The sequence below is a fragment of the Cygnus atratus genome, chromosome 8, assembly GCF_013377495.2.
Source record: "Cygnus atratus isolate AKBS03 ecotype Queensland, Australia chromosome 8, CAtr_DNAZoo_HiC_assembly, whole genome shotgun sequence".
NCBI classification, from domain to species: Eukaryota; Metazoa; Chordata; class Aves; order Anseriformes; family Anatidae; genus Cygnus; species Cygnus atratus.
The window spans coordinates 1,408,447-1,424,332 of NC_066369.1; the positions used below are offsets into that span (position 1 = coordinate 1,408,447).

At 38.5% G+C, this 15,886-nt stretch overlaps 1 protein-coding gene across 1 annotated transcript in view; it reads right to left on the reverse strand.

Annotated features, from left to right (window-relative positions):
- Nucleotides 1-15,886, reverse strand: part of ABCA4 (ATP binding cassette subfamily A member 4) — a 74,685-nt gene that overhangs the window by 41,345 nt on the left and 17,454 nt on the right. The window contains exons 7-14 of the mRNA XM_035538111.2: nucleotides 14,648-14,845; nucleotides 11,086-11,175; nucleotides 10,462-10,699; nucleotides 9,101-9,240; nucleotides 7,808-7,924; nucleotides 6,851-7,048; nucleotides 3,018-3,223; nucleotides 2,015-2,191 (exon numbers count right to left, since the gene is read on the reverse strand). Coding sequence (XP_035394004.1) covers nucleotides 2,015-2,191; nucleotides 3,018-3,223; nucleotides 6,851-7,048; nucleotides 7,808-7,924; nucleotides 9,101-9,240; nucleotides 10,462-10,699; nucleotides 11,086-11,175; nucleotides 14,648-14,845 — 1,364 coding nt within the window. The remainder of the gene's footprint in view (nucleotides 1-2,014; nucleotides 2,192-3,017; nucleotides 3,224-6,850; nucleotides 7,049-7,807; nucleotides 7,925-9,100; nucleotides 9,241-10,461; nucleotides 10,700-11,085; nucleotides 11,176-14,647; nucleotides 14,846-15,886) is intronic.

The following is a 15,886-nucleotide window of genomic DNA, read 5'->3' on the forward strand; positions in this document are numbered from 1 at the left end:
ATTAAAAGCATCTGGTGCTGCCAGCAAGGCTGCCAGAATTCATCGAAACCATGACTTGGAAAATATGTTGTGACCATCTCACACAGTGCCACTTCCAAAACAGTGTTGGGACAGGCTGCTGTGTGTGTCCCTCCACACAATGAAGGCGCTGCTCCCTTCCTCCATCCTTCCCCCCAGCTTCTATTGCTGCTCAGCCCTTGCATATGATCCTTTGATAAAGCACTGCCACAAGTGTGTTCTCAGGGTGAAGAAAAGATTTTTCGGTGAAAAAGCAGAAAATATTTTCTACTAATCTGGGATTGCAATTTTTCAATGAAATTACCTTGAAGCCCAAGTGGACTTGATTGTCCTTAAAGGCCAAGAGCTTAGAGCTGCTAAAAACTAAAAGGAGCAAAAATCCTTCAGATTTCTAAAACTGAGCTCTACAGAACTACATTTTTGCCATATTTTATCATAGCTACTTCATGGTCTAAACAAATGGAAAATTGTCACTTTTTTCACCAACAATTCCTGAAGAGCAACTTGACCTCCTGAAATAAAGCTGTGTTTTTGTGGAATGGCCTTGGGCACACTAGGTTTTCCCTGTTGGTGGACCCATGCAACCCAGCACTAGACCATGCACAGTGCAGCATACATGCTCACCATGAGGATGTATTTGCTTCACTTAAGCAGGCTCTCTGCAGAGAGCTTCACTGGCTATCAGCCCCAAAATGTGTAGGGCTGCTGCAGGCTTCAGAGAACTTTTGCATATCTGAGGTTTCTGCCCTACAGTATTCACAGTGGGGAGGACATAAACAGCAGGATTGCTAGGGCAACTTTTTGTCAGGCTAACAGGTAACGACAGGTTAAATCATGTGTCTGCAGTCTGCATTTATCTGAAGTACTAGCATTTGCCTGCACGGAACATACTGACAGAACTGTGTAATGATTTCTATAACCTTTTTTTTTTTCCTTAAGTGAAATTTATACCAAGACAGTTGCAGCAGCACAGATTGCAGCATTGGAACAGGCACACTGAATGCAGAAGTGGCACCACTTCATAAAATGTGGAGCACATGTGCTGGTTGAGGCAGTGCTAACGAAGGGCATAGCAACCACAGACGCTCCAAGGCCCACGTAGTCATGAAATCTCCACGGCCAGGAGATGCTCTTTCTCTCTTTCTCTCCCTCCCCATGCCTCCCCTGCCCTCCCTCTTTCTTTTATTACAGAGCAACAAATTTCTTTCTCCTTTAGCTTTTTTATTCTGTTCTTCACCAAGAAAAGAAATTCTTGGAATCCTTCACTGGAGTTATGTGAGATTTAAGACAAAACCAGTCAATCTCAACAAAAATCCATGGATGGGAATTAGGGAAAAAGAAGGTTTGGTAAGATCAGATAATTGCTGAAAACTGTAGCACTTGCAAGGAAAGGAAAAGGACTGATGTTAACAGAAACCAATGCCATACAACCAGCTTTACTGCAGGTACTTGTGATTTAGTTATAAATGGGATAATATTTATGGATGTCGTTAGGATTCTGGAAAGAAAAAGTTTCAAGAGCCTAAAGTGTCTTGAAATTCTGCAAGGCCTGTAGAAAGCTGGCTATCTTCAAGGAACAAAAACTACTGCTGTGGGCATTGTTATATCTAGATATGAATAAGTCTAGGGTTAGGGTTTGGTAATACACTTGAAGAGATTGGGTTGTTGGGTTCTTCAGAACTTACAATGACAGAAAGAGAGGCACCAATTCCACTGGGACAAGCAGTGTTTGTTCAATTTTTCTTGAAGAAACAGTACTTTTGATATAAATAAAGGTAGGTTTTAGAGATGTAATTAGGGGAAATGGCCTTACAATACTTCTGTGGGTTCCACATGGCTAACTGAAGGAGGCAGTCTTGGTTATAACACAGGTTAGTGCTTTGTGTTCAGTTTTCCTACCAGTACTGGTCATACGTTAGAGCATGAAGCTCAGTGCCAGAGTTAGATAAAAACAAGTATTAATCAGAATTAAAAAAAATTAACTCCTCTTACTCACACATCATCCACAAAACATGGATATGGCATTTGCTGCAGATAAATTCCTATTGGCACTTCAGTGTTGGTCTGGGTCTTTATAATCCCATGCTCAATCATGTCTTGGAGATACGCAAAGCCTCCCCATATATAACGTAAATCGTCCACAGGATCAGCTCTTGGACCAGGATCCCAGTACCTAAAAAGAAAATTCATATGGAAATCATTTGGGTAAACAGTGACTTTAACAAAAATAAAAAATAAAAAATCTTAACTACTGAAATTGTATGGGCACTGCCTGGAGTTGCCCCTTCCAGATTTTGGTCTGTCAGACCAATAGTCTGCTTGACTTGCTTGAGAAAGTTTACGACCTGGAAGGTTCTTCTGTTTCCTTTAATTTTTTCTCCATTTACACAGAATAGCAGTTTTGGCCAAAAACATGTATAAATTAATTGTGTGTCGGAGTAATTGTTCTAGAACAGAAATATCTGTATTTGTAATACAGTATCCCTGGAGATTGAACTGGAACAGTTGGGTTGCAACCATCAGACACTATCATATTCACTGTTATATTCCTTTATGTAGACAACCCTGAGAAATCATTTCTGTTAACCCTTTAAGAAGTGAGTCCATGTGAAGGGGGACTTGAGGAGAAACAGCAGAGAAATTCTGCTGTCCAGGTAGAGGAGAGCTGGGTCACAACCTGTGTGGGACCTCCTTGTTCACCTCTCCCAGCAAGAGAGCCAACTGAAAACTTGGGGCAGGTTACTGAACAGAGTCTGAGCAGAGCCGTTTCCTCTGCCACGTATCCATGCACTTACCCACTGCCTGGCCTAATTGTCACAGGAGCGATACCACTGGTGTCAGTGCCTGGTAACTGGAGATGGATTCTGCTCTGCATTACATACCAAATACTGCTGAATACAAATGGGTTTCATGCATGTATCCAAGGCAGGTTATAGTGTCCCTTTATTTCTCATATTCAAAAGATGGCAGGCAAGAACTGAGAAGGAACCATCACCTACCTGTCTTTGATTTTGTTTGTTTTCTCCACTGCATCTATGTCCATCCGGATCTTGTATGTCACATGTGGTGGAAGACTGCTTGCTATAGGCTCTATATCTGGAAAAACCACACCAGCCCAGAATTTGTTTTCCTCTAGCAGGTGAAGGGCTTGGTGAATCAGCTGGGTTTCATCATGATAACCTTCAAATTTATCCAAGATCAAGCACTACAAATAATCACAAAGAGAACAATTGCACTGGAGTAAGTTAGCAAGAGATATGCATTAAAGCAAACATCAGTGGCTAACAACAAAAAAGGAAGATAGGCTCATCTGAAGTAGTTGCCATTTCACTGCAAGGGTGTACAAGAAAAATCAGAAAAATAATTAGATTTAGCATCAAAAGGGAATCTCTTCATCTCAAACTGGCAATAAAACTGTGTGAAGACTGTAAACTCTACAAATTCCATCATTGTTTATCTGTAAAATTGCAGGCTTAGGTTTGTATCTTCATCTTCTTCCCTTCAGAATCAGCAAGACATTACCAGAGAGTAGAAGTACTTAACTTCCTAATGGACTGAGAAGATATATATTCAATTGTCTTCCTTCATAAAATGCCATGACGCTAGCTTATTTGATCTTACATATTTGATCTTATCTTCTTGATCACCTCTTGCAGGTCAATAACCAAGAATTATTCTACACCAAAGGGCTCATAAAGGCAACTTGTTATTTAACAGACGTCTTAAAGACTCCTTTGTTTAACCCTTCCCTGTGATAAAACATACTTCGTTGTTTAGAAGTTGAAGTATCACTGTTTAATGGTATCTATAATGGAAATATATATTTAAACTGGCAAAAGAACAAAACAATGCTTAAGTTGACAAAATTGTTTTGTAGCTTTGTGACACTGCATCCCATTTTGTTAATGTTGATTCTCCTAGTTTGCTTTATAGGATTGAACTGCATAGAATTTCCTATCAGAAAGCAAAATAAGGCAGAAAAAAACCTTTCTGGTTTGTATTGCAGAGAAAAATTCAAATTAGACTGGTGTCTATAGTTTTTGGTGGTGGTGTTTTTCTTGTTTTTTTTTTTTTTCTTATGTTTATCCCACATATTTAACTGAGTTCTGGTACTCAGTTTTTTTAGTCCTGCCATGTGACTTTGTCTTTGTACTGTCATTACTGTGCCTCTGCAGTGTCTGATGGACTATTAGCTATTTCTTTGTGATGAGGTGGCCTGGAATTCTGTTCAAGGGACTTTTACCAGCTGCAGGAGAATGCATGTAGTTCTGCAGGGGAATCTGTGGAAACAGCACTGGCAAAGTTATGACAGACAAGTGATCTTGTCTAGATTTTCACCGCAGAATGCACAGTGTTTCGACTATGCTGAGGAACACTACAGGCTTTACCCAGGTGTCCAGTAAAGGAAGTAGCAAGGATTCAAAAAAGGAAACACAAGTGCTTATGGTTTTCCTTGAGAGCAGAAGGAAACCAAAGCCTGTGTAAGAACACAGGCTAACACACCGATGTTGCAATAATTGAGCCTGTTTGGAAGTGAAAAGAGATTTTATATTGTAGTCTACTAGCCAAAAACTAGAATTCTTTCCCTTAACATTAATTGCATTCAAAACAAATGCTGTATGCTCTACCTAGGCTTTTTTCTTGGTGAACTGCAACACAGCTTGTGCCTTCAGAAATATTGCTATGTCAAAATTAAGTCATCTTCCACTTACTGAAATTTATTTCACATCTTCTCCCAGTAATTATTTGCAATTAAAAATGGCCCCATGAAGATCAGAAAACCAAAACTAAAATACCAAGAAGAGGGTTGGAATATGAAAATAGAATTAAGTATAAAGAGGTATTTAGGTTTAGCTGCTCCATGGCCTAAGGTAATCAAAGGGAGTAACAGGAATTCTTGGTGTGGTGAGGATAAGCAGCTACTTCATAACTTGTGGGATTCTCAGCTGCACCATAGAAATCTGGAGTCTCCAAAGACAGCTGCTGGCAGCACACCTCCTTCATTGTATACTATGGTGAGGAGTAGGGTGTCCTTGAAAAGGAGCTGTTTGTTCCCATTGTGCTTGGCACAGTGTGAAAACATTCTCAAATGCTAGCAACTCAGTGTAAACGGCAGACTTAAAAGAATTAACTTATTACAAAGAATTTTAGGACGCTGAGATCTATTACCAGGTATAACAACTGCCCTGATATTGGCCATGTTCAACCACTGACCTGCAGCAAAGCAATATATTTCACCCAGCTTGAGTAAGAAATAATTCTGCTAACATCGTGCAAAACATCATCAGAATTAGCAGAGCTTTGTGCATAAGTCTTATTGCTCCCTGTTGTAGTTGCTATAAGAAGGCAGATAAACCTTCAGTTTCTGCCTTCTTGCAGAGGATGGATAGTCTTTTAATCTGAACTGGACCAAAATCAGGAGAGCTAGGCTTGCTCCTGTTGCCTACAATTAGTACCAATTTTCTCTGTAAACTTTAGGCTCAGCATATTCAACCATTAAATAACTATTTACTCTTCTTTCAGAGATGCTGTACAATATGATTAACCTCTGTAAAGACTCTGAACCTCAGGTGGGAAGTGCTAAATACAGAGTACACAGGTATTAATATTACTGCCAAATGCAACAGTTTTTTAAACTCTCAGAGTTAATCTACAGCACTGCAGGACCTGCTAGTTTTGTCCAGACTTGTAAGTTTACAAAGAGGCAGCATTTCATTTATCTAACTCAGCAGGAATCCAGACCATATCAGGTCCAGTTCCCAACACATCTTTACCTGCAGTCAGAAAGATATAAGACGAAAAATAATTCCTTGTGTCACTTACCTGGCTGTGGGAAGAAATGGATGTAGCGGTTTGTCTAGCCCTCTAAAAATAAAATCTTCTTTGCACTGGACTTATTAATCTGTGTCTGATGAACTTATCAGTAAGTTAGATCATTCATGCCAGAATAACCTCATAAAAAGTATCTTCCAAAGTATTTTTTGAATGGCTTTATATTTTAATCTATGTTTTTAGCATTTCTTATTTGCATACTTAAACTTCATGTCACTTTCTGCACTGTGACTTTCAAAAATCTTTAGAGAGCCCCAGTAAAAACACAGCACTCCTAGAAAATGGGTGCACAGATTCCAGGAAAAAGAGAGACATCTTGGCAGAAGTGGCTACAGGACAAGTGGAAGTTCCCTATTGGTTTTGATGTATTTTTGATCAGGTGTTCAAAATCCTGACATTGAAATTTCCAACAAAATATTAGCTTCTCTGATGATGGTCATTTTGAAATTAGTGGCCTGTCAGTTATTAAATATTAAATATATATATATATTTTCTTTGAGGAAAAATTCACTTTCTGCTTCTTAGTATCAAAATGTGTTCAGACATTCAATCAGTATTTTGAATGTGAGAGGTAGCAGGAAGAGGGTGGTGAGGCACTGGAACAGGTTGCCCAGAGAGGCTGTGGATGCCCCATCCCTGGAGGTGTTCAAGACCAGGTTGGATGAGGCCCTGGGCAACCTGATCTAGTGGGAGGTATCCTTGCCCGTGGTAGGGGGGTTGGAACTAGATGATATTTAAGGCCCCTTCCGACCTGAGCCATTCTATATGATATGATTTAGAAATCGTCAAATTTAAGCTTTTTCAGAATAAAAAATATTTGTGTTCTTGTTCTACTGTATTATTTTAAAACATTTTTTTAGTATTGAGATGAAATTTGAAACAAATGAAGATACCTTATACTTTTAACTGTCTTGTCTGTTGCCACAGACTCCACATACTGCCTACTGTGCTTCAGGATATTCTCTAGAATGATTCCCAGCAGTGGAAGGGCTGACCTTACCTCCAGATACTGACTGAGCAAACGCAGAGCTTGGTCTACAACACTGAAGATGTTCCGCCAGTCAAAGTCCACCATTCCCTTCTCCCTGGTCCCCGAAGACCCATTGTGGAGAAAGTTGATAATGTGTTCAGCAGTTAAGCCTTCAGCACCCATCTGTCTGTTCAAGAAGTCCCTCACTGTAGGGTGCTTCAGAGAGTCCTGTGGAAATACATCAGAACAGCTTCACTACAATTATTCTCTTCACGTGCTCTGTTTAGCCAGAAAGGTTTCCATTTCCACAGCTCTTTCTGAGCTACCAAGTAGTACAAAAGGGTATGTTAAGGAAGGAATTTTATAGATGGGTAATTGCACAGCTGAACAGGAGGTGAGAATTGAAGACTGAATGAAAAGAAATTTATCCTTGACTATTTATTGCATATTTTTTCTGCATAAGCAAGAGGATAATTTAAAAGAAATAAGTATGGAAATACAAATGTTTTCTTCAGTATGAACTTCTATAAAAACTCCAACTACAAACAATACTTGTATCCAGAGTCAGATCTAAGGGAAGAGGAACTAAGTAATTTCCTAAGTCAGTAAATTGCTGGGTTCAGAAAAAACATGGTTCTACTGCCTTCTTGGTCTATGTAGAACCCTACAAAATCAAGTTGGTTCTTCTGCTGTTCTTGCAGGACATTTTGCAGAGGCCAAGTGGCGACTGCTGTCTTTATTAAGAAATCATTAGCAGACTGAAGAGAGTGTCCAGATCTGAGGTTCTGTCACGAACTCTCTGAAATGCATATAAGACTATCCTTCAAAAAAAGTTCTGTAACCAGTCCAACAACTTTAAAGGCTACAAATTCCTTGCTGCAAAGGCTGTGCTTCCAGCCAAACCTCCAAAAAAATTAGCTTCTTAATTAAAGTATAGGATGGTGAAAGGCCGCTCTTACTGAGGCTCTCTGCTAGGTTATAACATACACGGATCATATTCATTTGCAGGCTGTTTTGAAAGAAGTACCACAACTGAGGTCCTACTTCTTCCCAAGCTTTGGTCAACAGTCTGAGGCGTTCAAGTTCCTCAAAAGTGGAGTTTGCCTGAGGAACAAAGCAACAGGAAAGAATGTTTAGAATGCTAGGGAAAGAAACACACAGAATTTATAATCCAAGCATTCAGCGACAGTGAAACGTGTAACTTATGAATGTTGTAGTTTTTACCTTCAGTACTTAATAAACTTGCTTAAATGCCAGAAATATTAATATTTCTCAAAAAAGAAACTCTTAAAATCCAACTGGAATCAAAGTCATTTTGGATAAAATTCTTTTGTTTGTGTAACGAGAAAAACAAGAGCCCACATTAGCCCCAGTTAACTTCAATTCGTTTAACTACTCAGGTTTTAGGTAGAATGATTTCCTCCTCTCTTCTTTCCGTTGATTATTTCCCTCCACTGACTGTAGATGAAGTCTGCCCTAAAGAATGCCTAAAGCTGGGTGAAATGAATCTAAGCAGTTAAATCAAGTTCACATATGACCTGGGTTTTACCTACCTTATCACTGTCCACTCACTTACTCTCAACATCTAGTCTCAAGACAGTTCAATAGAGTTCATTTCCAGAATGGAAGATGAAACTGCAATTCAACACTGAGAAAGTGTTTTCAGGCCAAGAAGTTTTCACAGAACCCCAAGCAACTTTTTGCCATTTTGTCTCTTTTCTGACTTTCTTTCCTTTGCACCACATATGCAACAGTTTTGAGATAGCAGAAGTATTACATCTTATACACTAATATCAATCCAGCATCCTAATTCATGAAGTCAAAAATATTTATTCTTTCAATGTATATATTACTAAACCACTATGTTGCTATTGGTTTGTAATCTCTCAGTGTCAGGTCTCCATGAGTCTATCCAAACCTCATAGCAGCACCATTAAAATTCTTCCTGGCACAGAGCTGCTAATGTTCCTACATCTGTAAAATATGTATGAACATTACTATTTTTGTTAGTGTAAATGTGGGAACATGCCAACAAAAATGCTACTTGAGCTAGAAAAAGCTCGTAGTGTGGACCAAGGCAGGATGAATTAGTGACGATCTGTCTCCTGTTTCTGTAAATGAAGATTAACTATCCCTCCTCTGATGATCACCAGAACAGGACTTCTAATGAGAAAATCTGATTAGTTTGACACAGGTGGCTTGCTGTTTTTCAAAGGATGTTTCTTAGAATGCATTTGTTTTTTTCAGAAATACACATATTTACATTTCAGAATTTCTTACGTTTTTTAGGATTTGCCGTACAGACGGTGAATCAGGAGCAACGAGAATTTTTCCCATCAGCAGGGGCTTCACAGAACTCCAGGCTATTTTGGTTAAAGGGTTTGATTCGAAGTTCTGGATCAATGCATTACAGAAGGGTGCTAAAGACCGAAAGACAGACAAATCCTTAAGTAACCCTCCTTAAATCTTACCACACATAACATCCTGCAGGGCTTTTTACTAATGACATGGACCATTTAAAGCATTTTCAATCTGAATGGGTTAAGCACATTTTCCAATGTAGAAGTATGTCTGAAAAGATGGAAAAGACTGTAGTAGATTTTATAGTTCAAACTCTCTGGAAGGATTGAGAACTTGATCCTACAATAACTTAGAACTAAGCATTTTCCTGTAAGCATTTCTATCTTACAATGGATTAGTTACTTGTAAAGTATTCAACTATTTTGTTCCCTGGATAAAGAAAGGGGAGTACTGGGTCTTCTCCAGGTCTCGTGGAGGTTCAGACATATGTAGAGCCAAGTGCAACACAAAAAGTGAAATCTATGATTCCCTTCACAGGCAAAGTGTTCACCTGTACTTTGCAAGCACACAAATATATCCATCATGGCAGAAGGGACAGACAAATCTAATATCAGCTATGATATGAATGTTAGCATAACAAAAATTGCTGGTGGTCTCAATATAGAGAAAAACTAAACAGCAAATAAAAAGGACATAATAATGGTATAAAATAATGAATGGTAGAAAAGAAAAACATTTCTATTACAATAGCAAGAAGATAAGTGAAGAAATCAAAGCAAAAACATTTTAAAGTTATAAATTGAGTTAATTTCTATGTAAGATTTAATTAACCTGTAGAACATTATTGCAACAAAATATATGTACTTTTATGCAGGAAAAGAAAACCAGCCACCATACATCACATTAAGTGTTATTTAAAAGGAGAGTTTTAAAGATTACTGCACTCCAGGCCAACAATCAAGAGACTTCCAAATAAATTTGTCTTGGAGAAAAGTAAATCGAGAATGATGCACCATAGAGTTTCCTGAACCTTTTTCAGAAGTATCTAGTTCTTCCTGATATCAGTAGCATATATTAGAAAATAAGGCAGTGGGAATGTTTTAATTATGATGATGATGTTTATGCCTTCATATTGAAAGTTAATGTGTGTTTCTGTCAGTTCTCAATTCCTGGTCTTCTTTGCTTTCAGTTAAAAAGTACATTTGAGCAAAACTATTTCATCTGTCCCTAATTTCCCAAATTAACTACTTTAAAATGTTATTTGATAAAAGCCATAGTGGTATTCTAACATAAGCTTCACTTGTCTACATTCTCTGTCACAGTTTGATGGAAAAACTTACTGGTTGTATTATCATAAAGATAACTGGATTTCTTTGTAGAGTCAATCCCCAGGAAAGCTTTGTAGTTGTTATCTTCATACCAGTTGAAGGAAAGCACTCTGGATCCACCTCCTTCTGGGTAGCCACAGAAAAGATCAGACATGGAGTTCACCAAGTGGCCTAAGGATTCAGTTCTTCCATCTTGTACAAATGGTTTTAAAACCTTGAAAAGGTCCTGAACGCTTGGCTTCCTGGCTAGCTGCAGTAAAACAAGACTTCTTTGTTAATTGCAGCCCTCAGAAGAAGAAAGTATTTGGAGAGATCTCCAGTAGTGCACAGACTAGTACAGTCTAGATGCAGTTAGAACCTCATCCTTTCATCTCCTCTGTGCTGGTCACAGGCACGATTTTCAGTTCTTGTTCTCTCATGTTTATTCTGAAGAAATCAAATGCTTCATAATTGCCAATGCTTATGCCCACATTTATTTTGTAATGAGAGAATAATGAATTTCTAAGGAAGGAGCTCTTCCCAAACAATTCTATTTTCTTTCTGATAAAGCAGATAATAGGAAATAAAAAGAACAAAATGGACAAAGAACTACAAACTATTCAGAAAAGTGATGCCATCTATTAGCAGACCACTTACCTTTTGTGCTGCTTGGGAGATATTAGACAGCACCCTCCCCCAAGACCTCAGATCAATACCTGGTGAGTTTCTGTCCAACACACTGGGAAGCTGTGAATACATCAGAAAATACAGATGAGTTTTGGATAGTTTCTACACGACAACAGCTTATATAGTGAGAAGAAAATCCAGACAGCATCTCTTCAGTTCAAATGCTTTGAATTATTTGTAACACTGCCTTGTGAGATTTATGGGACCACAAACCCATAACCCAAGTGCAAACTCTCACAGCAGCCTGAGTAAGCTGTCTTACTAATATGAGGCTGAAACAGTCACAGGCCACTGAAAGTATAGCTTGGGATGTTTTGCTTATCTAAGCCCACAATACCAAAAGGTACAAAAATAAAGGAGCAATGCAGGAACTGGGATTTATGAGAAGCTGTTTCTCAGAGGCTATTCTTCCAGTGAGATGCAGAGACTCTTATTAACTTCTGAATTTAACAAGTGTTGTGATTCAGAAGCCTCTGCTTGCCATGGAGGTAAAATACCTAGTAGTACTTCTGAGATCTCCTGATTTTGGAGACTGGTTCTTAAGGTCTGTTAGATCTGCCAGAAACCAGATCTGCTTCTCCAGGCTCCTGCAGACTGACCAAATGGCCTTTCTGCCAGAAGTTAACACTTCAGTTATCACTGGCTTTTTAAGAAACAGGTGACACCATGGCATGCTGCCACTTACTACTTTGCTTGCATCATTGCATCCCTCTTTGTCAACTCTCTGAAGAATCATGTGTGCACTTGGTGTTAGCACTCTGAGGTTTTTACAGGCATTTATTTCTCAAGTATTACAAAAAGAAAAATAAAGAAAAAAAAAAAGAAGCAGGATTTTTGAATAGACCATAATATTTATTAGATAAGCCTCTAAAAAGATTTCCCAAGACTGTGCAACTATACACCCTGCTTATTCCCTGCCATTTCTTTCAGTCAGTTGGTAGTTAAAAAAGCAAAAGACAGAGCTGCACTATGTAGGCACCTGGCAGGGAATCACAGCAGCAAGAGTTTTTATGGAAAGCTTATGTTTGCATGTTCTGATCTGTCACTTGCAGTAGAGGCAGGAAGTACACACAAGTACTGCTTCAAAATATACTTTTCCTTTTTCACTTGAAAGGAACCAGTTTCTGCACAGATTATACAGCATTCTTGGAGCACTTGTCCTAACCTGGCCTTTTTGAAACTATGAGCAACAATATTGTAAACAACATGAAACAAACCAGAGAAAAGCCTGGGCTAAATATGGAATTAAGAACCTCTTTCCTGGAGCTAGAGGAAAAGAAGGAAAAATAGGGGCAAAGTTGCATGTGTTTTTTCCTAAGTATTATTTCTTGCAGGAGGCACTCTGTAGGAGCTAGGTCTTAAAAGAAATGTTCTAAAAGGCCTGAGTTTGTACTCAAGTTAGTTCATGTTCTCTAGGAGCACACAAAAGACAGGATCAACAGGGATTATATACAAACTATGCACATGTTTGACCTAAATATCAGAGCATATAGTTAGGAATGTGTATTGACCCTTAGCACAGAGGAGAACAAAAGCTTTCTCCAAAATGTTTATCCAACTATTTTCACATTCACTAGAATTAAAGATAGTGTTGTAAAACAAACAAACAAATAAAAACAAAAGAAAAAACAACAAGAAATGAACATTGAAGAGTTTCCTTCAGAAAACAGAAAGCCCAGTTCTGGAATCCACAGTCAGCTGCCGATCCTAAAATGAGGCCTACTCACAAAAGGAGCTCTGCAAAAATAAATTCTGGTATGTAGTTGGTTACAACTGTAGCCTGAGGACCAAGAAGTACAGAGGGACTGACAGTGTAAGAGGGTAGAAAATAACCTGGGATCTTGAAGACATGAGGTATCATTTTGCTAGGAATCATGAAAAGGTAAACCCTCCCTCTTCAGCTAGGTACATATTAAAACCACTGGGAATCAGGCTGTGGATATCCCTTCCAACACAACCAACTTCCAATACTGAGGGGAAGTCTTGGCAGACAGACCTTGTAGGAAAAGACCAGACCATAAACCTGCATCTTTGATAATTCTGGTGTTTAGTTTCAGGTTTATGTTCCTATTTCTCACAAGTCTATTTTTGTTTAAACACAGACAACTGCTTCATCAAATCTCTTCTTTCCATTTTATTTGATATGGCAGCAAAACCATGATATTAGCAGCTTAATCCTGAAGCTGGGCAGTGCAGCATGCATATTCACAGGAAGTCCTTCAGTGCTGAAAACTTACCCGAGAAGTACTGTAGGGCTCTCTTCTACTTCAAGCAAGCACCAGTTATATGAAAATATCTGTGCATATTTTTAGAAAGGGAAAACAATCAGAAGCTTTCAGAAACTCACCACAGATTCTTATCAGGACTGGCAAAATCACACAGGCTCAGTGAATGTCTGCCAATGCTAAAATAATCAAACAGTAATTTGGCTGGTGTGTAAATTAAAGCTTCTGGCATCCTGTGTTCCCAGTTCTGAGTAACTCAAAGCTGAATTAAATCCATGTTAAATGAACTGTGATGTTTCCTGCTGTGGCAGGAAAGTCTGATCAATGCTTTCTAACTTCAGCAACTCCCCATATATGCTGCCTGTTGTATACAGCAAACTGTCAATGTGATGATCTCATGACATTTATTTACAAGGTGAAAAACAGCAAATTAATTTTAGGGTTGCAAAACGCAAAGTCACAAACATGGGGAAAAAACATCATCATCATACACAGTGATGGGCTATCACCTGGAAAGAGACCTTGGAGTCTTTACAGTTAGTTCTCTGAAAGCATCAGCTCCGTGTTCAGAAGACAAATGGAATATTAGAAAACACAAGGAAAATAACAGAGAGCAAGAACAAAAAATACCATTATGCTGTCATATATATATATATATATATGTATATACATATATATGTATGTATATCCATGACACATGGAAATACTGAACTCTGGCTGCAGTAGCAGCTAATTTATGGCAAGGACACAGTAGAAATATGAGCAGCACAAAGAAGAACAATGAAAATGAACAGAAGGAAAAGCTTCTGTAGAAAGAGTAATGAAAACGAGTACAACTTGTTTCAACAAACAAATAAAAAGGCACATATGGGTATCCCAATTCAAGTTGCATCATGACTGTGACTTCAGAGTAAAATCCCGTCATGCTGGATGGAGCAAATACAGGATGGGTTGCATAGGAGTATTTCAGATCTCTCAGCAAGGTCCAGATAGGTCTTCCTGAGCTCTGTTCTTTTACACAGACTAGGAATGCCAGATTCCACAAACCTTTTAAAATTTTATTTGAATCTTTTAGTTCTCTTGTAAGTGAATTTTATCTGTTACCTCCCAAAGCATGCTCCAAACTGTCTAGTGGTCCTGCTGATGTTAGGTTAATAATTGTATATCCATAACTTCACATTTGTGGGGGCAAATAAACAAAGACCTCTCAAAACACTGGCGATGCATTAGAAAGAGAATTCTTGAAGTACAATGAAATATCAGCCAAAAATGACCACATAAGGCAAGATGATTGTGTTAATACTTACCAGCTGAAATAGCTTAAAGAAATCAACATTTGCATACAAGGCATCTTCCACTCTCTGTAGGCTTTCCTGGGAGAGGGCACACATGGCCTTGTGGACAGAAGGGAGACCTCTTCTGCTGCTGAAGATAATAAAGCGGTCCAGGAGCATCTGACTGCAAGCAATGTCCTTCAGAGTCAAGTTGGGTACACCATAGGCAAACTGCAACCAAAAATAATGTTTAATTATTATTATTATTATTTTTGAACCTTCAGACTATGCAGGAACAACTGGAGATTTATCAACAACAGACATCTTGATATCAGCATCTGTTAATATTTTCCTGAATGGCAGGAAGATGTGGTCAGCTGAAGCACTAACTCTTCAGTCACCTTCACCCGATGTTATGCTAGATCACCTCACCTTCAGACAGGTTTTTCTTCTCACTAGTGATTCTTCCTTCCATTGCAGAAGTTCTTACGAGTCTTCTTTGCTTTCTCCCTGTCATCTAAGCATGCCTGAGGCCATGCCATGCAACCCATCCTTATGGTTAAGCTTTAACTTGTTTGAAAGTATTTCCTCAGGACCAATCAAATGTGCCACATCACTATAACTTTTGTTTATCCTGGTTATAGTTTTGCTGTCAGCTGTTCTAACCGGAAAAAGACAATTCCAATTGCCTTTGCTCAAGCTTGATTTCCCTCACTATTTTATTTCAGTTATGATTCTTCCACTTCAGTGCTTCCCCACATCCATTATTCATAGTCACTGTGCACAGGCATACAGCCAGGCTCAACAAAGCCATTTTACATTAAACCACACCCAGCCTACTTATTTCAGCTTCTAATATAAGTATGGAACAGAAAATAAAGAAGTTATCTTTAGTGTTTAACCAGTGACAGCAAATTAGTTTATAGTTGAAACCAGTGTAAATACAGTATAACTCCTCAGAAATTGATGTATTTACCTAGGACTTGTACTGTCGTAATGGAATACTTTTGGAAGTCTATGATTCAGTTCTACTTGCTTTACAGTGGACAGAATACATGACAATAAAATAAAAAGTAGCACTGGAAATTGCTCAGAGGCTGTTCCCATCCTCTGTACATCTCTTTGCCCGTACAAATTGCATGGAAAAAAGTTCACAATACCATAATGACTCTAAATACCTACCATGTTTGAGACAAACACAGACATTCAGACAAATGAGGACTGTGCACTGACACTACATTGTTAGGCTAGATGCTTTTTAAAAACTGCAAA